Source organism: Paramormyrops kingsleyae, chromosome 2 (genome assembly GCF_048594095.1).
Source record: "Paramormyrops kingsleyae isolate MSU_618 chromosome 2, PKINGS_0.4, whole genome shotgun sequence".
In the NCBI taxonomy this organism is placed as follows: Eukaryota; Metazoa; Chordata; class Actinopteri; order Osteoglossiformes; family Mormyridae; genus Paramormyrops; species Paramormyrops kingsleyae.
In genome coordinates this window covers 33,396,078-33,420,180 of record NC_132798.1, presented here as the reverse complement: position 1 = coordinate 33,420,180, position 24,103 = coordinate 33,396,078, and the positions used below count along the sequence as shown (strand labels likewise).

At 42.3% G+C, this 24,103-nt stretch overlaps 1 protein-coding gene across 2 annotated transcripts in view; it reads right to left on the bottom strand.

Moving 5' to 3' along the window:
* The window catches only part of ksr2 (kinase suppressor of ras 2), a 92,954-nt gene that overhangs the window by 12,216 nt on the left and 56,635 nt on the right, over positions 1 to 24,103 (bottom strand). For both annotated transcript variants that reach the window (XM_072708997.1, XM_072708996.1), the window contains exons 7-16: positions 13,862 to 13,931; positions 12,536 to 12,619; positions 10,270 to 10,337; positions 8,984 to 9,004; positions 8,701 to 8,807; positions 6,110 to 6,278; positions 5,670 to 5,711; positions 5,278 to 5,344; positions 3,411 to 3,459; positions 2,472 to 2,839 (exon numbers count right to left, since the gene is read on the bottom strand). In XM_072708997.1, coding sequence (XP_072565098.1) covers positions 2,472 to 2,839; positions 3,411 to 3,459; positions 5,278 to 5,344; positions 5,670 to 5,711; positions 6,110 to 6,278; positions 8,701 to 8,807; positions 8,984 to 9,004; positions 10,270 to 10,337; positions 12,536 to 12,619; positions 13,862 to 13,931 — 1,045 coding nt within the window. The remainder of the gene's footprint in view (positions 1 to 2,471; positions 2,840 to 3,410; positions 3,460 to 5,277; positions 5,345 to 5,669; positions 5,712 to 6,109; positions 6,279 to 8,700; positions 8,808 to 8,983; positions 9,005 to 10,269; positions 10,338 to 12,535; positions 12,620 to 13,861; positions 13,932 to 24,103) is intronic.

The following is a 24,103-nucleotide window of genomic DNA, read 5'->3' as shown; positions in this document are numbered from 1 at the left end:
CAGACATTTATTTACATGCCATTAATTAATCTGCATTCTGTGAAAAGAAATGCTTGGGTAAAAGCCAATCATCGAAACCAGTGAAAGCACTGGAGAAACTCAATGAACTCCTGCTTTTACATTAAGCCGGTCGCATTGTACACAGCATCAATTTTGCATGTTTGTCCACTTGGAGCGAATGATGCGAGATGCGTTGCATATATAAGAAGCGACATCTCCCCAATATACAGCAAATTTGACCAATGTGGTGACATTTCCTTTAATTTTCATGGCCCGGTACTCAGAGGTTCAGAGAAGTGGGAGGTCTATCAGGTCCTATCACACTTCCACGTAAAAGAATAAATTTGCCCCCAACCCTCCCCCAATAAAGGACAGAAAAACATAGACACTTGATGGCTGAAAAACCCATCGGTCTTAGAAAAATCTAGGAACGTATTTCCAAGTCTCCTGGGACCCCATGGGACGATCTTGCTGTTTATTCCCCCCGTCTTCGTCATCTCGGGCGCCATGGTCCTCGCCCATTGATTTGCGGCAGCAGAAACCCGGAGCACAGATATCCCCTGTGGTGCCGTATGTGATGTATGGTATGAGAATGCAGGCCCAGCCAGCCCATCTGCTAAGCAAGGAGGCAGCCGAGTCACATGACCGGCAGAGAAGCCGCCGTTTTCTGAGAGGCTTCCTTTTTCAGTATTCTTCCTTCTTTGTTCAACCCTTTGTTCGTGTTTTTTTGTTTCAGTCAACATTTTACTGAATTTGCACTGTTAACCGTATTATGGATTGCCGAAAAGCCACTTACGCCAACAGCTGCTAAGCATAATCTTCAACAACCGCACACTACACAGAACAATACTTCTGAAATATTTGTTACAACAATTAGCTGCTTCCCCCTGTGTTTTCCCTCTTCCTTTGTACTGTTTGCTCTGCCGCTAAGAAAAAATCCATCATTCTCAGAAGACCACGCTGAGAAAAACAAAAAAGCTTATCATCGCAAATTACTTCTGAGCAAACAGCTACCGGAAAATTCCGGTAAGCCGCGTCACGCGTTAAATAACAACGGGGTTTGGGTAATGCACCATATTTATTGGGCTTTATTACTTTATTCTAGCATAAATATCATATTAAATTGGTCATTGTTTTTTAAAGGAAAGGTCAGTATGGGGCTAAATGCAGGCACAAATCGCTGTAACCGCATCACTGACATCCGGATGCGCTCAACCTTGGATTGTGCTCAAGCTGTCAGAACTGGCTGACCAGGATGGACAGTTTATCAGCTTGACCAACTTCAGACGGTTCAGCTATTGGACCAGCAAAACAGCTGATGTCCTGAACAAGACATAGCAAGAGTCCATGCAGCGAGGCAAACCAATCACGTTAACATTTCAGAAAGAAAATCTAGCATTTTGACTATTTTGCACTGTGGCATGATGGGGCAATGATTAGCACTGTTGATTCACACCGATGGGACCTGGGTTCAAGTCTCTGCCATGGCTCCATGTGTGTGGGGTTTGCATGTTCTCCCTGTGTTGTTGTGGGCTTTCCTCCCTCCCATGGTCCAAAAACATGTGGAGGTTAATTGAGGTTACCAAATGATGTGTGAGTGTGGCCTGTCGGGGGTTGGTGCCCCATCCTGGGCTGTTTCCTGCCTTGTGCCCATGGGCTCTGGCCCTCTGTGACCTTGAACAGGATATCTGGTTATAGAAAATGGATAAATAGATAGATGCATCTCTGACAGGCAGAAATGTTTCCAAGAGTTGAGGTCAGTTGGGTCCATGCTCTTAGCACAATCAATGGGCCAGGTAGGAGTAATGCCAGGCAGGCTTCAATAAATTGGATCTCCAGATTCTTCTCTGGCTGACAGAAAGCCCAACAGCATATAACCAGTTTGGGTTCTGCTGTAGATTGAGGCAGAGCAACAGTCTAAAAGTTGCTCAAAAGCAAGTATGGAGCCCTCTAGTAAATTGGGCTGGCGAGCTTCCCACACCGACCGAGATTTTGTTTGAACTAGTAGAAGAGACTCTCTGGCCAGTGCGTCACGGAGCAGTTAATGACATCACACCACAACCTTCTTCATTTCCAACCCCCAGCCCATTTGGTCAGCAGAGTCTCACTATCAGCAGTGGTGGGCATCCATTTTGGGGTCAATTTGGTGATGACTCAAATTAACTAGCCCACTTTAATCAAATTTCGAATTATTATTTTAACTATCAGTCAGGTATTAAAGCTCAGTTTCACTCAATTGGACTGCAGATTGCAGAGAATCTACAAATGTATTATACAGTGAATCATTACCATATCTACCACATACAGGGGAGCAGGTTTTTCATATAGTCTTATGTATAAGTACAGAAAGCACAACAACTGTCAACAAAATCTAGGGGTAGGGGATCCCTTTACTAGCAAATTCAGTGATGATTGGACTTATATTTATATTCATAACACGATTAGCATCTACGTTTAGCCTGCAAGCTCACCTGGTGATGATGGCCAGGTGCGGGGGGCTCATGCAGGCACCCATGAACAGCACCACATTCTCGTGCCGCGTGTTGCGGTACGCCATCACCTCCCGCTTGAAGGCCTTCAGCTGGTCCTCGTTGTCGCGCTCGATGTCGATGAGCCGGATGGCCACCTCGCCGTGCCAGCGGCCGTGAAACACCTGGCCGAAGCGGCCCTTTCCGATGAGCTCGCCGACCTCCAGCTGCTCGAACGGGATATCCCACTCCTGCAGGAAGATGCTGGTCTGGCTGGCCTTGCGTGGGAAGTTTCGCGCCGACAGGAGCGAGAGGTTCATCTCCTCGAACTCGTCCTCCGAGACCTCTGCCTCGTCGTTCCCCTCCTCGTTCTGCAGCACAGAGGCATCGTTTACCTGACTGCTCAATTTCTTTGCTTCTGCCGCGGACGTGAACCACACTCTGTTATGCTCTCAAAATACCCCGAAAGAAACCATGAGTCCCTTCAGGAGATCAAAAAACAGGCCTTAAGTCTGAAAAGAAAGCTTAAGCACTTCTTTATATTTCATCAGCATGTGGTGTGTTTATGTTTTTTTAACTGTGTTTCTGTATTTAAAAAGCTACTAGCCAAACTATTCCGTATTTCTAATGTTATTCCTTCATTGAACTACAATATAAAATCACTGCGTTATTAGTCTGAAGGGCACATTTACCTGAAACCAGATTCCGAACATACTGGAGCTTGCAAAAACATTTAATAATTATACTGGATATAACTAGGAATTAGGTGCTCTGACATCAACAAATAAACATTATAATTAGAAATAAACATTAAAATTATGTAATCCCTTTCAGCTGAAGTTATTCTAGGATATTGCTTGATCATTTTAAATATTTAAGTACAGACTGAGTCAAGGTAAGACCTTCCTCTTAAGGTTACATTTATGCTGGTCAATGACTCACCTCGGACGTAAGTTCCACTTCAATTTTCAGGAGGGGGTTTCCTTCATTACTGAAAGCAAACAGACACATTTATGAGGCGATTCTTTCAGGAGATTGTCGCACCCGGACTGGACAGGCACAGAATGCTTAAGTGGGCAAAAAGTAGAATGTAGGAGTCAAACAGGGCTATGGAACAATGTGAGATAAAGGATCCCCCCAGATTTTGATGAAAGTGGATCTGACTGTTACCAGAACCTCTCCAGAGGCCCGATGTAAGGGTGGGAAATGGAGGATGTGGGAGTTCACCTGCTTGTTCCTCAAACCACCCACCCACCCTATCTGCCTCATAGAAAACAGTGATCAGAGACACCCTCTAAGATCTGTGTGAAGATGACTGCTTTTAAGTGGGTCCCATAATCAGGACTATGTCAAGAGCAATATCTTTTGGACAGTCTTCTGAGTCTTTTTCAGTGTGGCGTAGAACAGGCTGCTGCCACGTCCAGACCTGCTCTCTGAGACGGTGGAGAACACACAAGGCCATGTTGAGAAGACACCCGCTCATCATCGGGGCGTCAGCAGACCATAAATGTGAAGAATGAGCAGGAATTCTTGTAGCTTCTGGTGAAAGTTCAAGAATGCGTTTGTCGTAGTACTCCATGATTTAGAATAAATAAAACCATTTCCCAGATCATATGGGATTCTCACAACGTAATTAACTGTCTATGTCCAGAATGTTCCATCTGGTGCATGGAGCTCTGTAATGAGGCTACCTCTCTCTAACAGACAGAGACAGAGGCAAAAGTGAAAAAGAAAGCCAAACACAAATGAAGATAATTAATGGCAGTAATTACTGCAATTACTGCATACCGCCATTCCAATATTACAATTAATAACACCACGACACACTTTGAATATGTCGGCCTTTGAAGGGCCAGCGTGCATTCAGATGATAGCAGGCATTTCAGCACAGACTAATTAGCAGAGAGCCATGATATCAGTCCCACGTTTACTTAACTTCCCTAAAAAAAAACTGAGGTTTATAACCATAATGTGAACAAAAGGCACTGAGCAATCAGCATTTCATGGCTGCTTTCCCATGCCTACCAAACAACAGGAACATGGAGTTCACACTCTTAAAGCCCATTTCATTAATCTAGCTACCACAGCAAAGCGGATGCGACGTTCGTGAGCGTGACTGGAACTATAAGGACACAGAGGGACACTGTTCTCCAGCAAAACCTATCCTGTGTGTCACTTCCTGTGGGTCACTTCCTGTGGAATTCTGCAAAACTGTTTGGATATATATGAAAACACTCAAACTCCCTCAAAAGGCCATCAGATCTTTTTAAGATGTTTTTAAGTTGAGGATGTAGGTTAATTTTTAAATGCTTTTCCTCGTGGGAAATGTGTCGGGGGGAGGGGGGGTTGTTTATACAATCTGATTGCTTCTGGGCACAGAAGCTGGAAAATGTCATCAGGCTCCTATTTTTGGAGGTAAATTGTTTAATGCATGTGTTTTGCATATTATTTAGTTCTCATATTATATATTACAGAAATATTTAAATAATACTGTGTGTTACCAGTGAAATGCCATATGTGGCTGAAGCCAGAATCGTTCTAGCTGATGTCCCAGAAAGCTCACTGCTTCCTCAAGAAGAGGAGAAACGAGAAGGCTCTGTGGACCTCAGTCTCACTTATAAAGTATCCTGTTGGCATCACGTGGCATTGTGACATCACCTGTAAGGTCGGGCGCCCCTTGAGAAGCATGCAAAGCAGGGGGAGGCCAGTCCACCATAACCCAGAGTCAAAGCCCGTGTGCACCTCACTCCCCCATAAATCTCTTGTAAGTGGCTGGGAGATGGTCTGATTAGGAAGTAGATGATCTCACCCTGGTTCAGAGAGAACAGGATGCAGGACGACTTGTGGAGCTCGGTTTGGCACCTCGGGTGTGACGTCTGGATGGGAAGACAGGTGAGATGAAAGCTGAGGCTGATGTCACAGTAAGGGAACCAAACACTGGGACAAAACTTATGTGAGACTCGCCTCAGGGCAAATCTCCCACAATATATAACCTCAGTCGCATCCCTTCTAGTTAAATATTTATCAAAGTTTATCAAAAAAAAAAAAAAAAAATCAAAGTTGCCTGTGAAGCCAGTAATCAAGGGACCAAATGAACTGTCCAGCTAGACATAGCTTTTAAAGGATAACATCAAAAGAGTCTCCCTTGACTAGAAGTGGTGCATTGTGGGAATGGATAATGATCAATTATGGCACACTCACCTGGAAAGATGAACTGCTGCTTATATTTGAAGTAATGAGAGGCTGGGGAAAAAGGCAGGCAAGACACAGGAAGAGGCACGTTAGCTGACCCAGGGGGTGTGCAAAATGGCCAAATGTGTCAATCAATGCTTACATCATTCAGTAGGCCAGTGGGTGAAGGAAGTCACATGACAGATGTGAAAAGATTACTAGTATTTAAGATGAAACCCACATTCCCAGAGCAGCGATGCTGAAATAAACTTTTAATGATAAAATCATGAACAGTAAGAGAAGCAGATCACATGGTTTATATTTCATGTTTCTGTGGATTATTTTTTTTAATTATCATATTTATTTATCAAAATGATTTTAAGTACTATTTATGACCTATGCAGATTCATTACAGGCAATATATTACCCTGGAACATGCAGACCGATGTCTATTACATCAGGATGCCTACCTGTCAAGTTAAATTGTTTCTGTTGCCTTGTGCACTGGGGGGACGGGTGTAAGGGTGAGGGGGGCGTGGCACTGGGAGGAAGAGGTGGTGCTGGGGACGAGGGCGTGGAGGAAGTCGTAGATGAGGGGTTACTGCTGGAGTCTGGCTGGTAAGGAACGGGAATGTGATCCTGCATAAAGACAAAGGGCCATTCAAATTCACATCTCTGCTCGTGTACATAGTTTCAGCAGCCACTTATTTTATAAAATCTGTGGAAAGCATTTCCACTCTAAATGCGAGCAAGAAAAGGAATCTGATGATGTACTTGCAGGAATATTGCTTGTTGCAAAGGTCATTTCCAAGTGGTAACTGAACAGATCATCACATTTACTTTTTTGAGACCTTACACTATTGGGCAAAATTTTTAGAGATTGCAGAATTTTATTCCAGTTACTCCAGTCACTTATTTAATCTTCCGATGTATGATACTTGTAAAGATTCTATTATTGTTTAGAAACATTACCGCCAATATTCGTGTAGTAATTTTTAAAGCACAATGCCAAAAATGCTATGAATTTCCATCATTTTGGACACTAGTGTAACTCAGAGTAATATATTTCTGGTTGACACTGCTGCTCACACCTCTAGGGTGGGGGGCTTGAATCCTGCATGCTATCCCCAGTTTCCTCCCACAGTGCAAAGACAGGTAGTCAGGCTAACTGGTTGTCTCTGTTCCCTGTTTAATTTAAGTTCCTGCTCATTTGTTTGCCACATTCTATAAAGCTATAAGGAAGACTTTCATACTGTGGTAAAGCACCCTGTTGGCAGTAGCTTTCTCTTAGACCAGTGTTTCCCAATCCGGTACTTGGGGACCCACAGATGGTCCATGTTTTTGCTCCCTCTCAGCTCCCTGCCAGACAGCCCACATTTTTGCTCCTTCCCAGCTCCAACCAGGGGCAAAAACATGGACTGTCTGTGAGCCCCTGAGGATTGGATTGGGAAACACTGTCTTAAACCTACAAAAACATTTCGGCACGAGGCCCCCACCCACTCCACAGAGCCGGCCCGCTAAGCATCAGTTACTGCTCCGCCATACAGACAACTCATTTGAGCCATATTCCGCACATAATCTCTCATGGCTAAAATGTGCATATAATCAGGCTGTAACCGCTAAAGCTATCTTTTTCTGAGCAAAAGGATTTTTGTCATTACACTACAGATTCCTCTTTGTTACAGAGACTTCCGCGGAGTCTGACAGTGGAGCCAATCTCCATTCTTATTTGTCACGTAAACATGTCTCCAATTCCCATGAAGAGAAGACCGCAAAGAAGTGCCACAGCCGCTGGCCTGTAATTCTAAGTCTCTTATTAGTGGTCGAGGGTCCCCAGCTATAGTCTGCTTTAATTCAAGGGTTGCCAGGTTCAAACAAGATTGAAAACTCCTGTTTAGGGCTGGGCAATACATCAATAAAACATTGTATCATGTTTATGAAAATATATCGTCATCAATTTGAATATTTTAGGTATTGTGATATATCCTAAACACGAGTCATCTTGCTCTCCTATGAGACACAGAAGTAAGAGCAAAGCTCTGGAGGTTAGCCACATTTACAGACCCCCAAAGCAGTTTTCGGGGGTAAGAGTCGTGTTCAAATGCAATACAATGGTGCTATTACTCTGCCAGGCTGCCATGACATGAATCGGCAACCATGTGATAACTTGCACCGACTGCTAGCTGCTTCTCTAGCTAATATGATCAATGTTCCTGTATCAGTGTTACCTATTATTTTTTGTTTCTTGTTTAACAATAACAAAGGATCCAAGGATCAAAGACAGGCAGCAGAAGATTAATCTGTAATATTTCACTCCTGACCAACAGAAATTTCAAAATATGGAATCTGTACCCAGTGCAGAGTTCCCAGCTCTGACTCATTGTCCTTGACACCTGAAATTTGAGACTCAGTCTCAGACAAGACTGCATGGTAACCAGCCTCCTCAGAGATCATGGTTTTAATAACATAGTTCCCCTGGCGCTGCGTGCGATTCTCTCAGGGTTTCAGAGATGTCTGTCTAAGTTGCCACAACATCTTTGATAATGACAGCACACAACTTCTTGGTTTGATAGCTTTTGTTCCATGAGTTTGTGTTTGTTATGATGTCCCTCCATAGCCAACTTTGAAACAAATGAAACTATGAAAAATGAAAATAATCAGGACAACTGAAAGGTCCTCTTCAAATGGCCAATTTATAGAAATACTTTCAATTCCCAGTCTTCATTTTCCAAAATTCACTTTTATAAAATAAAACCCAATGAAAACTTTTCAAAAATAAACCATACTGCAATGACAATTACTGACAAACAAAATACTTAACAATTAAATTACCTGTCATGTTCACCACAGGAAGTGCCTGATAACTTTTGCAAAGTATTGTGATATGATCTACTTGTTTATTCCACGATTTTTCTATTCTTTAGGCTGAACTCTCTACCACACACAGAGGGATACAATTACACTGAACGTCAACTCTGATGTACGGACTCTTGAAGCAAAGATGAGAGAGAGCATCTTGATAAGACTGTCATACATGTAATTTCATGTCAAGGGAACGCACCTTGTTGATCTTATTGGTCTTGGGGAGCGTCTGACTGATGTGCAAATCTGTGTACCTGAGAGGGTTGTTGATATCGCACGGTACAGACTCAGTCCTGACCAAGCGAGCTGCAGAAAACAAGATGGAACCACTCAGGCTAAAATTTGCAAAGAAAGTGATTTCTATACAAAACCTGATGTACCTGAAGTGTTTGAAGTTTACTTGAAGCCAGCCTTCAATACCGTAAACTTGGAAAGAATGCTAGTGCAATCAGAAATGTACACCTGCATAAATCAAGAATTACCTTGGGTCGTTCCTTGGTGATCTATTGAGGAAAAAAAGAGAAAGGAGAAAGATTCATAGAGACCACTTCTGAGGCAAGACAAGACTGACATCAGAAAACGGAAGAACTCCAACTAAACTCAAACTTCTGCTGTTTTCACGTACTGAATTTTACACGATGAAGCACGAGATGTCGGTCTGATATACATACAAACCATCAGCTGGTCAGAGAACAGGCTTTACCAAAGTCAGCATGAACTTCACTTCCATTTCAAGATATTCTGATACCTTGAAATGAAAATACCTACCTATCGCACCCTATTTCGAGAGCTTGTAGAAGTTGACATCACTTTACAAATGAACTATGTTGTGATGTGAATTAATCCATAAAACAGTAAAGAGCCACAAAACTCATGGATCAGTAAAATTTGTGAGATTTGTTCATAACTCTAAACATGCTTTCATTTGTAAGAAATGTAGCCTACATAAAGAAAAAGTATGTTTCAAATGCTGTGACCTCAGAATTATGTAAGAATATGATAAAGCACTATTCAGCAGGTACTATGAACGTAGCACAAAAGTTAACCCGAAGATTATATCATATTCAAACACCACAAAATGCACTTTTCTTTTACCCAGTCAATTCTTTTGACAACCAAATTAATCTTGTTTTTAAGAGAATGTGACTTATGGAATAAAAGCGTTCAGTATCTGAGCTTTCCAGGCTAAAACAACTGCCTGAGTATGTGATTCTATTTATGCAATGTAGCAGAATATTAATTATAGGAACAAAATAATAACATAATTCACTGCCCCAGTATACCTCCTGTCATATTCCATTAAGCATTTTCTTCTTTGTAACCTTCTATGAGTTCCAACTAAATTTGGAACTGTGAAATCAGCAAACGAAACACTTTCCTAAATGATTTCTGGAAACTCCCCTGTTCAATGGGGTGTGCTGAAGTCACGTGATGACTCTCCTGAAGACTGAGATTTCTTTTGTCTCACCCCCAGTGAAAGTTCCTGGGCCTGATCCATTAGAAAGAGATACAGTCTGTGTATGTGTACAGCCTCTCAAAAAATGACAGCTAAATCGCATACCATGCGAAACTAATGTGAATAGAATACATTCACCATATTACCACACGTGACCAGAAACACCCCCCAATCCAGATATTGAGGATGTATTTTTTTGCCAATGAGACTCCGCATACGGCTGCTACGGCCAGCTCTCCAATGACATCACTTGGTGAGGCAGCAGTTCATTCTGTGTCGACCCCACAGCCAATCGGGGGCCGGAACACCTACCTCCACGGTGGATGATCAGTAAGTGACAAGGCGGAGCTTCTTTGGTGCACTTGTTGTGGCACTTCAACCTACACAAGCACAAGGAAAGATTAAATTACCACAGAGTTTTCACAAAATGCTAAATGCAGTCCTACACATTTAAACAGGACAAAAGTAACTATAAAAACAGCCTGGATAAAAAGGGCCTTTGCACAAATGCAAAGTACCCATACAGCCAAAATTCTTACTCTTTACATTTTTATTTTATCTCACTGGCACAATGAAAGACCCTTTAACCTTTACATGGTCATTTCGTTTTACTGTTGTAGAACATTTGAAAAGAAAACTGAATCTGTACATCTGCCCCTCAATTTTCAGTAGCTATTCAGTAGGGTTGTGCTAATCTCAGGGGCTCTGGGTTGCCTCCTGGGGACAGAGATTCTGATTGAACTGAGGCAGATGTCTTTGGGGAGAAATCAGGAAACCAACCCATGCACTACAGAGCTGGATTCGTGTTCAAACCTACAACCTTGAATAAACAACATGTATGCTCCTTTTGGCGTTGACACAAAACTAGATGCAGGCATATTACAATTATTGTAAATTATAATGCATGTTTTGATGTAATCTGGATTAGTACATTCATCCCACAAATTTCCTTTCACAACTAGGCTACATTCCAACAGCTGTATAGTGCTCATTTCCAAAACACACTGAGACATTCAAAACAGAAGAATTTCCCAGGCAAAACTTGGGAAATTACACTAAATAAATATAAGCATAATTGGTTCAGTGTGACACAAAGAAAATTAATTGTCTTGCATTTAGTAAAATTGGCAGACTAAACCGTTTATTCAGATATGTTATATTGATGATTAAAGCTATGTAATGGGCTTTTCAGATGCGCTTATTATGAAATTTAACCTTCAAATTATATAAAAATGTCACTGAATCCAAAAGATGAAAAACAAAAGATGATGTTAACCCCTGTATCCGTGGGGATCTGTAAATCAGGAAATTAAATATTAAAGGATAATTGTCGCTATAATCTATAATTTTCTGAACTATCAAGGTTCCAGATTTTCTGCTTTCCTATTTAATTACTCCTCCTCTTTTGCTAATTGATCTTATGAAAAGCATTTAAAAGAAGACCTTTGTAAAGTAATACGGCAAGTCTTTTTCAATGAAAAAGTTTTACATGTATCTTCACACTTCATTACCAAGGACTATTTCATTACCTTTGTTTCTGAACGAATAATGTGAGAAATATTAGTGTATGGGAAATAGTTTATTGTCGTGATACTATAGATCGAGGGGGACAATTCAGAGTGAGCAGTTTCCAGGTAAATATCAGAACCTACACAATTTACTGTCAGGATCGGTCCCTGTCTTGTCCCGTTCTGTCTGACATTTCTGTCCGTCAGTTCCCTGTTTGAGCAGAGGGTGTCACTGGTCATCCCATTCTATCCCTTGTGTTTCTTTAGGTTTATTCATCATTCACAGTCTTCACAATTACCCTTCTTCCCTGGGCAGATACATGGCTGAATGGGCCGAGGACGTGGCTAAGAACCATGCACCCCAAACCATTGTGAGTTTTTGAGGTTCATGTTTATGTATTCCATTGTGGTCCATGTGTTTAGTGTCTTTGTTCCTGGTCTAGCGTGCCTGTGCCACGTCTTGTATCTATGTTCTGTGTCCCTAGTGTCTCCTGATTTTTGAGTCCTTAGTTCTTAAGACATTTAATGACCCATACCTGTCCCATGCTTAGAATTCATTACTGGTATATATAAATCCCTGCCTGTTCTCTCTTTCCTTGTCGGCTACTATATATGTTGAACGTGTTTCATGCGTGTTGCTGTGTTGAAGGTGTTAGATGTTTCTCAGTGTAACCCTCACTTAGCATCCAGATGAGTCCTCTACGTTCCCCCATGCTTGTTTCTAGTCTCTGTTAGTTTGTGATGTAACCTGTCCGGCATTGTTCAGACCCATTGTGGTCATTTTTGGGTTGAGAGTCCTTTGAGTTGCGTTTGAAGGCTCCCTGTGTCTTCAAACTGCCATTGTGAACTGTCTATCATGCCCAGACTTTACAGTTCACTACATTTTCCATCATGTACATCATCATACTATTTGACAGATGAAGCGAAAAATAGAAGTGATAGATCCATCTGAGTTCTTCCATGAAGACTAAACCATTGCCTTGTATATATGAGAATGTTGGGCTTGGCCACGACAATGAAGGGGTGACAATGGGGTTTTCCAGTGAGTATTTCAATGTCATATTACTTACTTGCAGTTTTTACACTTAAGTCCAAACAACATTCCTTTTCCACACACTACGCATGTTTGAGACATCCAGTACTTGGTTGAAAATCTGTCAAAAAAGACAATAAAAGGTTGTTTTATTTAGTTACAATGGGATTCACTCATTCAAGACAGTTGTATATGCCTGGGGAATTTTTCACACTGTGATTAAAAGAGAGAAATACTATTATCTGTAGCCATTTGAAAATACCTTATATTGATAAATAATTGCACAAAGGATCAAACTGTAAAAGTAACTGTGTAAGACAGAAGTGCCTATACATTTTGACCATATTTTATGTAGCCTTCTAGATGATAGCTGCCTCGCTTTATTTCTCCCCAGAATTCTTAGCTGCTGCCATAGCCTGAAAGGTACTAAATGGCAAAAGCATTGCTACATCAACACAGTGAAGATTAAATTGAGGTTATAACCAATAGGGACTGCTGTACACACTGCCATGTACATTCCGCAGCAATGGGCAAAATTCACCCAAACACACTCCAGCCCTTTAGCTGAACAGCTTCCAGAAGTCTTCATTTTATTTGCCTTTACCTACGGAGGCTGGAGACGAGGCCAGCAGGTAATGGATTATGACTAATGTTGTTTGACAGAATCCAAATATCTTCATTAGGCATGCCATTTCACCTCATCTCGGTGCTAACACAATTTAGGGCCACCCTCTCCTATGCGGGGAGATAGACGCTCTGGTCGCATACATGCTGAAACTTAAAGCGAGACAGAAATCAGCATGCTGGCTGGCCCTACGCTCTACCCTGCCTTGGACACCAAACTAGACATACATCGAAACCCCATCATGAATTAAGCCTCCGGCATCTTTCAAAAAGGGGTCAGTCAATAGGCACTGTAAACTAAGCCATCAGAATATAAACAAGGCTCTGAATTATTACATCAAAGAAGAATTGTACTAGTTTCCAAATATCTCCTGGGTGTTAAATTCACATACGATACACAATACTACAAAAATGCAATGACTATAATTAACACATTTCAATCTTAGATATGAATCATGTATGGATTATACAAAGCTCTATGTGTACCTGCATTAATGTGTGTTGACAAGGCCACCTTTCCCCACAGTGCAACATTAGCTCCAATGCCCACACGCAGTGCAGAGCTGCCATGATTCTCATTGTGTGGTATTTAGAGCCATCAGGATCTCAGATGAGAGTCAAAAGTGGAGATGAGATATAAAAGTCTCCCCCTTTTAATTGGCTTGACATTTTGCTGTAGAGGAAGAGCGCCCCCCCCCCCCCCCCCCCCCCCCCTGCCAAATTGCCGACATGATGTTACCTGTGTTTTATCGAGTTTCCCAGATCTCGACGAGGGATCTGAGGGGACCAACGAGGCACTGAGAGGGTGTCTGTCAGGACAGATGTGTAGTAGAGAGAGAGAGAGAGATAACAAGGATCATTAGCAATGTGGCTAACAGGCAAAATCACCATCTGTAGATGAATACAGAAGACCTGCATATCGCAGCGAATGTGGATAAAGTAATTCATGGCATGACTTTATGCCCTGTGACATTTCAGCCCCTATATAGCCTTAATAGTCACTGTAATTCTCATCAGAGGCTACAGTAACCTTCAATTCAATCGATAAAAACACACATTATTTCAGACTAAGAGGCTAAGAGGCACCAAATTATCGACCCGCGAGTGCCAGTACGTAAAATTACTACATTACAGTATTTATATTTCTTAACCATGTTTGTATGAAAAATAAACACAGACCTTTTTATATACTCCATATATCATATGAACTGACATAAACCAATACATAAAAATCTAAAAAAAAAAATATTAGATGGTACACATTCTCACACTGTTAAAATTAGAGTTTCATCAAAACAAATATATATATATATATATGTATCATAATAAGAATCAGAAAGCAGTCACAAACCACAGGACCCTTCTATTTCCAAAACGAACGTGGTTTTCCTGCTCATTTAATTCATTGTAATGGCAAAGAATTAATGCAATCAGAATTTCGGCATCATTGCTCAAATGTACATAACCTAATAAAACCTAAAATATTAATCCGATTTAGAACTCCCTGCCTAGTTAGCTTCAAACACACATTTATTCCAGATAATCATTTATCAAGCTATTAATTACATTGATTTTTGTAGCAAAATACCAAGGAATAAGAAACATATTATTGAGCCCAATTATATATATTCTCACAAGCCATGTTCACAATGGGCTTGTGAGGTCCATAGAGATTTTGGTGCAATAACTGCCATGAATTTAACCTGAAATACCTTTGTCTCATCAATGTACACTTTTTAGTAATCTTGAAATGCGGCTGATCAATCTGAATCGATACACCATGGAGAATCGTTTGCTAACGTAGCTGTTGTAGCCTTTCAAACAAACAGCACACATATCACTGGCATTTGACGCTACTCTTACAGAAAATCACTTTACAGTTAATTGAACCAATTTAAAAAGGTTTGATTTGATCTCATAGTGGCCTGTTGCTCAGATGTTCAGCCATCTGCGTGTGAACTGTGTGAGATCTGCTTGAACAACATTTAAGCTCAACTGGCACATTTAAAGAAGCAGCAGCTGCTAACAACTGGCAATGTGGATGGAATTCCTACAGCCAGGCCACTAAAACCAGAGGAACCACATCTACTGTACGTGGGTATGACCCATTGCCCTTTTACTTCATAACATCATCTTGGAGAAAATAACCTGACTGGACCCCAAGGAACCATCTATCAAGTTTTCTTGTAGAAATCATTCCTCCAATTCCACTGGCTACCATCCACCCACTTATCATGTCAGTCAAAGAAAGTTTTGTTTACCTGTGTGCAAGTGTGGGGGCTACATTTTCTGGAGGTGTTTTTGCTCTCCCCTTGGACACACTCCATTCCCCCATGGTTACCTGGGAATGGTGGCGACCCACGTCATAGAAGGCCCAAATGTCCTACTCGAGGGCTGGATGCTCTGGACCTGCTGGGAACCGTGCCCACATTCTCTGCATATTAAGAACTGTTACTACGACAATAGCCACAGACTGTGATGGGCAGATTTATACACCGGAGATGCTGGGACTTGTCAACATGGCCACAGAGCCTCAAGCGAAACAATTCATTGTGTCAGGCAGAAAAAGTCCTCAGCCTTCTGACTTGACACAATATATTGTCACAGATGTTGAAATCCAAGAGCAGCCAGATGAAACCAGATGCAGGAATAATAGAAGTCACTGTTAGATTTTACGCAAGTGAAGAATCACATTATGCTCATACAGATAAGTTCCAGATACGTTTGAGTTGCCTTTAGACTGGAGGCAATAATCTATAGTATGTCAACAAATAATAGAGGTGCCGAATGAAAATAAACATTAAAACAAAGAGGTCTGGGACCACACAACAAGTAATCACACTGTCAGGCCCTTGGCTCCCTTCCCCAAGAAGTGTACGCCAAGAGCCATAATCATACACCCAGTGGAACTGATGGTTGTCACAGCCCTGTGACGCTTTTGGAAAGAACTTTGGTGGCTAACTGTGGCAGATTTGAATCGGGGACCATGAAATGGATCAAGAACCATTCTGATTTCATACTGCAAACTCTAAACTACTCTGTGCGACATCCTCTTAAATGATTCTATCACACCAGTGCATGGGGAGGAGTGTGAGGAGAAACCAAAAAGGACTTCTCAACTTGCAAGCAAAGATATGCAGACATCTTCTAGCAAAGGCACGCCGTGGTCAAAGGTCTCCCATGGATTCTTAGGTCAACACTGCTTGCACTGTGATACCAAAACATTCACTCAACCCCAACGCTGCCGGCAAAACATAACAACATCTCACCTTCGGCCATGGGTACTGTGTAAATGTTTAGCATGACATCATTGTGGCGCCACTGCTGTCCTCGAACTTGGTGGGAGAGAGTGGTAATTAAAGGGAGTGGGAAGCACTGAAGTCAGTAACCAATCTAATAACAAGACAGATGCCATGGGATTACTGTCAGCCTAACTTGCCAGAGACACGCATAAGCCAACCGGCCGGAGAGATGGGGGTCCTTCCCACAGAAACCGTGCTACCTGAGAGGACACATCAACCTTAACACGTTCTGCGCAGGTAAACTTACAGCTCTAAGGGAACCTAAATGTGCCTCAAAAGGCCCGGGGTTCTCCAGAAAGCAGTAGACATTCTTGTCTAACCAATCACAACCCCCCCCCCCCCCCATTTAGATTCAGTATCCTTCCCCATCTAATTACTGACTTCCTTAATTTGAGAGCTGCTGACAAGCCGTTAACTGGAAAACAAGCAGAAGAGAGAAGGTAAGCTTGGGATTACAGCTCCGGGCCAGTGCTGCCTGGTCAACACAACAGACAGAGATCTAAGAATGTATCTCAGGAGCCTCTGAGGACATGGCCTTCTGACCCTGACTAACATAAACCCAATGACAAATGGCAATACTTGGCCTCCTCAAATGTGATATTATCATTTAAGTGCAATGTATTTCCAGCCCATCAACAATACTGTGGCTGATGATATAGAACCGTGTTTTTCCTCAAAGACCTGAACTGACATGCCTTGTTACTGATCCTTGGCATCAATACAATTAAGCTGTAGTGCCCATATAACTCGTATAAATCAGCTTACATACAATCCATCAAACTCAAAAAGTCAACCACATCCCTAATACATTTGTAGGGGATAGCTGACAATTATAATACAATATGTGCACAAATCAGATTTGTCTGTGAGGTATGTGCCCTTTGATGAATGTACAATATTTTGTCTTATATACACCTGCTTGAGTTTGGTGCATGACAGGGTTAAAATTTAATAACCAACAGCTTTTTCAAATTGTAAAAAAGAAAATTCGATATTAGACACACTGCAATTGTATGTTCTGTTTCTATGACAACTGTTCACCACTTTAAACCTCAGTGAGACAGCGCCAGCGGCTCTATAGCATGGGAACAGGAAACACTGCAAAAAATCAAATACCTGCATATTTTTTCATACCCCTTTGTCCAATTACCTCTGCTAATTAGCAATAAATAAGCTCGGCCTCATCATCTTTAATGGGCACTAATTTCCCACATGAAAATGATAACGGGTAAACATCTATGCATCTTTTGGAATTAAAATGTTCCTCAGTTACTCATTAATCAGCTGTATATCACAATTACTCTTACTGCATTCAATGTTGTCTTAAAATGAAAGAAAAACTCAACTACATGTTGGAGTTTAATAACTGTTGATGAACAGTCAGGTCAGGTCAGGTCAGGTCAGGTTCACTGTTCACTGTTACAGAGCATTGCTGCACCAACCACATGAAGAATCACCTCTGGATCCCAGTTGGCACCCCCCTAGGCAAACATGAGGTCTAGTCCCTTCCCCCGGAAATGCCCATCTATCTGCCGCAGCCAAGTGTTACATAGGTGTCCCCCTGGCCCGGTCCAGCCGCTCAGGTCCTCAGCAATAACAATCCCGCAACCTAGATCACCCTCTGGGAATCATGCTACATGGTGCCTCATTCAGGACTCCCCAAGCAACTGCTCGTTCAACACAAAGTCAAACCAGCAGAGTTGTAATGTCAAAACTCTTCCCCCATCCGAATTCTTTGCCCCTGTGAATCAGTGAATCGTCACCAATAGATACCCCACAATCCCTGGACCCCACAACCCTGTGCAGCACCCAGTCCATGCAAGCACTGACTGAGTAGGAGCAAGAACACACCCCTGACAAAACCCAAAATCAACTGGGAAGAATGCAGAGGTTCTCCCTCCACTCACAGTCCCAGTGTACAGGCCGGCCATGATGTCCAGCAACTTCAGGGGGATCCGGCGAAGTCTCAGGATGTCCCACATGGGAACTTGATCAACTGAGTTGAATGCATTAAAGCAAAGAAACTCTGCTGAAATTCACATTTTCACTCAGTGAGAACCCTCAGTGCCAGAACGTAGTCAATGGTAGAGTTCTCAGGTGTAAAACCAGACTGCTCCAGTCACTGGTAATCAAGTAAGGGATCGTGGATCCTGCTGAGGATGACCCTAGCAAGGACCTTACCTGACACTGACAGCAGTGTTATCCCTCTGCAGTTGCCACAATCCAAGCGATCACCCTTCCTTTTCCAGATAGAGACAACAAGTCCCGCCTTCCAGTCAGCTGGGATGACGCCTGTCTCCCAAATTTAAACAAAGATTGCTTGAGATGCCAGGAGGACAGCCTTACCACCAGCCTGGAGAAGATCACCCTGGACACCATGGATCCCTGCGGCCTTCCCTACCTTCAGCTGGTTCACCACCTGTGCAATCTCAGTGAAACTGGGTGGTGCACAGCTAATCGGATGATTAGTCTCAAGAACTGTGGACCCAGAAATGTCCAAAATGTCCAACGTCCTAGCTGGAGGATCAGCTTTAAACAGCTGCTCAAAGTAAGCGGCCCAGTGGGGACCACTGCAGTGTCATCCGTAAGGACCGTTCTGTCACCTGTCCTGACTGTGACTTTCTGAGGGATAGAATCAAATGTGCATAATGCTTAGATTCCTCTGAAAGCAGGACGTGGGTCGCAAGACCATAGATGGTGTGTTACCTGCTCACAGTGTCCTTTAACACTCATCTTTATCTGCTCTCAGGGCCCTCACAGCCGTCCTTCTCAGTTCCTGGTACAGGCTGGAGTTGCCATCAAGCTGTGTACTGTGACTCCTCTAATATCCAGGGTGCCCTGTGAGATGAAACAGCTCCTTCTGGGAACACCGACAACACCAATCACCAAGACAACCCTCAGAAACCTTCAGGGTCTTGTCATGGAAGGTCTCCTACTTCACATTAGAATTGGCAGTCGCACCTGAGTCTGCAAGTTCCTCATACAAACTACATGCAAGCTACAGTAGGGCTGCACAATTAATCATAAAAAAACACGATCTTGATTTACACCTCTAAGTGATCTCATTTCTAAATTACAACGGCTCTTCTGCATGGTATCACATCAGCTGGATCAAAACAAGCGCTCCTACTTTTCCCCAGAGAGTGTCAAGCATCCCATAATTCTGCATTCTCTTTAAAGGATGTTTTTCTACTGCACCAGGTACCTTACTTTTGGTTTTGGTGTAAATACCAGTACTGCAACTGAATGACATCACCGCGAGAGGCAGGGTATTTTGTACTGCTTTTGAAACATGGCTGTATATTATAGGGCAGGATGATGTGCGATATTAATACCAACATCGCATGTTGTGTATGTGCAATTCTTACTTCACCAGTCAGCTAGATTAAGATCAGGCTTTTTCTTACTTTCAGTTCTGTACATGGACATCATAGTGCAGGGAGATTAAGTTTCACTTAAACATAGGAAAAAAATCAAGTTTTGTTTTAATTATTATTGCTTTTCAACATTATTTACTATATGTTTAAAATCAGTTTAAAGTTCACCTCCACTGCTTTTGCATGAGCTCTGCATGCATTATCTGTCATAATCATTTTCATCCTTGCTGTTTAAATCACTCCTAAATGAGTTTTTGATAAATTTATGTTGAACTCTTTTTTGTCTTATAAATACCCCAATATTTATTATAACAAAATCATATTGCAATACTTAGGAAATTTCCAGTACCATGCCGCTTTAGTATATTATACCAGATACTTAATTTCTTTCTCTTTTTTTAAATTCTTTTATCTCTGGTTAAAGCTTGGGTCACTTCATTTGTCCATCAATCCATTATTATTATTTAGTACCTCTTTTATTGTTGTTTTCTGAGTTCACAACTGCTTTCAAGGCGGAGGTTGTATTGTGTTTCATAGGCAGGCTATTTGCATAACAATTCAACAAAGAAAGTGTTTCAAGTCCCAAACAAAGTACCCCACTGGGCCTTTTGGTACTGGAATTTCTGGTACAGCTGTTTTGGTTACCCTAACTGAATGGCCAATTGAGCGTTTCCTTTCTGTTGTCAGAAGTTCATAAGCTGGTCCTGGATCAATCATATGTTCAGAACAGTCATGTTTTGTTGTGTTTCCTTCTGCAGTTCAATAAATGCAATAAACGTTTAAATTTAAGAAAAAAAAATTGTTACAGAGAATCGTAATCTCAATTCTAAGCAAAAGAATTGCTCATTAGAAACAGCCTGATCTTGGAGTCTGGCCAGGTCCAGCCTCATTCTCTTAGTAGGTGGTAGCTTATTGGACCTACTGTAAGCTATATCTTAGCAAATTTAGCAAGAACAAGTCTTTGGACAGATTTCACAAACTGGGTACTTCTGTAGACCCTGCAGTTCTGTAGGAGCCTCCAGTGTCTGCCCACGAGGATGTGATGGATCAACGATGCGGCTCAAGACGTTGGAACAAGGACCCAGCGACCCGCAGCCCCTGACTGTTTGTAAAGTCAAGGAACATGGAGCCACTTTCACTATGGTTGCCAGACCCATGGGGATCAACACAGTCCTCATAGCCAGCCCTGTGGTCACAATGAAGTCACCCATGACCAGAGCACTGTCACCTCGTGGGCACCCATCAACCTCCATGCAAAGTTGAGAAAAAAACATCTCTCTCGTCAAGGCATCACAAACTGCGGTCGGAGCATAAACTGAGGCAATAGACTAGACACCCAGGGAGTGACTTAGCCTGAGTCTCATAATACGCTCATTGAAAGGAGTGACAGTGGACATCATCAGGAGCTAACCTGTCACAGAAACAGCTACATTGGTTGTTAATATTTTTATAAGTAAGATAACTATTTTATAAAGATAATAATAATTATTATTATTGTTATAAATCCTAGTACTACAGCCCCCCTCCCCCGCAAATGAACTAATAACTAACATAGAGTATAGTGCAGTTGAGATTGGAGTATTTCACAAGCGAGGTAGAAGCTTGCCTAAACATGGAAAGTGCATTATTTAGTCCAGTAATGGGTCAAAGGGAGCTGAATTTGTGTCCCCCAGGCTGGGTGGGGATGGACACGAGGAGCCTAAAAGCATTGGACAATTAGCAGTAGGTGACAAGGAGCATCTCAAGTGCTCCGCCGTGCATCTCAGGCAGGAGACGCAGGCTGACAGTGCTACCAGCTCTCTGTGGAGAGAATGGGTCTCATTATTCAAAATGAAGTTTGGACACCATCCTTCCCACTGCTTCCAAGAAGTCAATCAAACACAGTCTTATGACAGCTTCCTGATGAAAAAAAAAACAAAAACTTTCTTTCCCCTAAAAAGTTTGTTCAGCTAACCAGCGTCTGTCACGCCTGTCATTATCCCTCTGCAAATAACAGAGAAGAGCATGACGCTGGCAATGATGGACTGGTAAAAAGTGTAGCATTTTTCTGCACCCCCTGGAGGAATTTTTTCTCCTCAAGAAAAACAACCTACTCTTCACTTTCTTGTAGACTCCCACCACGGTGCATGTTGTCATGTCAGTCCAGCCTGTCATTGACAAAACCATTTATACAGTCCCCTTAGATAGTGACAGTGCCCAGTATCTCCCTTTTCCATCTGAAGTCTACAACCAGTTCTACTCTCTTTCTGACGTGGTAATTCTAATATCACCCAATAAAGTGGTCATTCTAATATCACCCAATAAAGTGGTCATTCTAATATCACCCAATAAGTCTTTTCCCAAGATTTTTGACCTCCGCTTCTAACTCAATTAGTTATGCAGATGAATGTGGTCTTTTGGTGAGAAAATCTCTAATATGGGCCGCCATGGCATCCTCAACTTGTATCTGTGTTTCCCCAGCTGGGAAAGCTGGAGGGTGTTAAAGTCAATCAAGACAACGGGAATTCCTATGACGATGTTACCTGACTTGTCCAGGGATTGTGAAGCAGGGTACAGAACAGCATCTTCCATACTAATATGTATGCAGACAATTGTGGGTTTAGCAAGTCCTTCATGAGTAGTGTGAGATGCTGGGGCATCAGGCTAATACCTTACATCAGGCTTATTCCTTACATCAGGGATTGTATTCCAGTGGTCTATAGACATTAGGAGCACTAAAGTATCCTTCTTGGGGCACAAGGAGTATGCGTGAGGTTTCCAGGAACAGGTGTCTTTTGTATTGAGACTGAAGAGTTAAACCTGTATTGTGGAAGCTCTTCCAAATAAAATGCACAGGCTTGTATCATTTTAGGTCTAATGCAATTAGGCCCATTTGCTTTAGTTATATGTAGCCAGCCTAACTCTCTTCCAACCTCAGTGGAAGAGACAGACAGTCTTGGGAAGAGGTAGAGGTAGGCTGACAGGGGAGGATCAAGGAACATGGGAGGGTTGACCAAGACAGGTGTGAGTCAATGAAGCCACCCCACTGGGCTGAGGAAGTACGTGTTGAACCTGCAAATGAAGCTGTATAACTTGTCTCGCCCCTGATGTTCCTAAATTCACTATGGCCATCTGCTTCTCTGTAGCCAGTGATCTTCCTCAGTCCTTTCCATGCCTCCTTCATGCTGACATTCTGCAGCTTCCATTCAGTCCTCTCTTTGTATTCTTCAGTTCCATCTCCACAGACCTGACCTCCTCTCGATCGCCCATCAGGAAAGCACTATCTTTCTTTCTGAAGAGTGTTTTAATATCCCCTCTGATCTTGGGCTTATTAGTTGGAAAGTTTTCTAGACATAATTATGTCCAACAAAAAATGTTGTAGTATTGCAGTGAGAGAGCCTTCTTTACAACAGAGCCCAACAGGTCCTCTCCAAGCAATTCTGCAGAGCCTCTGTTGTCTTCTGGCCACACTCTCAGAGTTGATGGTAAAGGGCTGCCGCTCAGCAGCACCAGGACTACAAAACCGTGGTCTGACCACCCAAGGGGAGGGAGGGCAACACAACTATATGCATCCTTCACTTGAGCAGAGATCCTGGGACCCGAGGCTCATAGGAAGCAGTTTGATTTGTTCTTGCTCAAGGTTATACCAGTCAGGGTTAATGAAGATTATCATCCCACCTCCTTTCACTCTTTTTTCATTTTTGTGTGCACCAGCTGGAAGCCCTCCAGTACCATGCTGAAGTCTGGTGTGTTCCTTTGCAGTAAAGACACTGTATGAGCATTACACTGGTATTCTGTTTGGCTTCTTACCAAGCAAGAGCTCCTCATCTTACTGGGAAGCGCTTTCACTAATCACGGGTGGGGCTTGCGGTCGTTCCTTCTCTCTCCCTCACCCTAACTCCCCCCATTTCTTCAACGCCTAACCTCCAACGGGATCGGCCTCGGTTTTTGCTCCCACTGTGTGAGATGCGTCATCAACGATGAATGACCCAATGAAACAAAAACAAGCAAAATGCAAACGACACAAAAAAACAGAAATAGAACTAGAAGAAGAAGAACAGCAAAGATCATCGTAATCGCAAAAAAGATGCAAAGCCGGTTGATGAGGCCATGAAATATGGCACCATCTTGGAAGAAATTCCAGAAAAACCATGTCTGGTTTTCAGGGGTTCCCGTTTTAATTTGCAAATGCGCACTCTAAGGCAAAACCGGGGAATTACACGACATTTACAATGTAATCCCTAAGGTTCATATTAATCTACTCGAAAGAAAAAAAACATAATTAATGAAAACAGATTCTGCCGCAGATGCTGCTTTATTTAG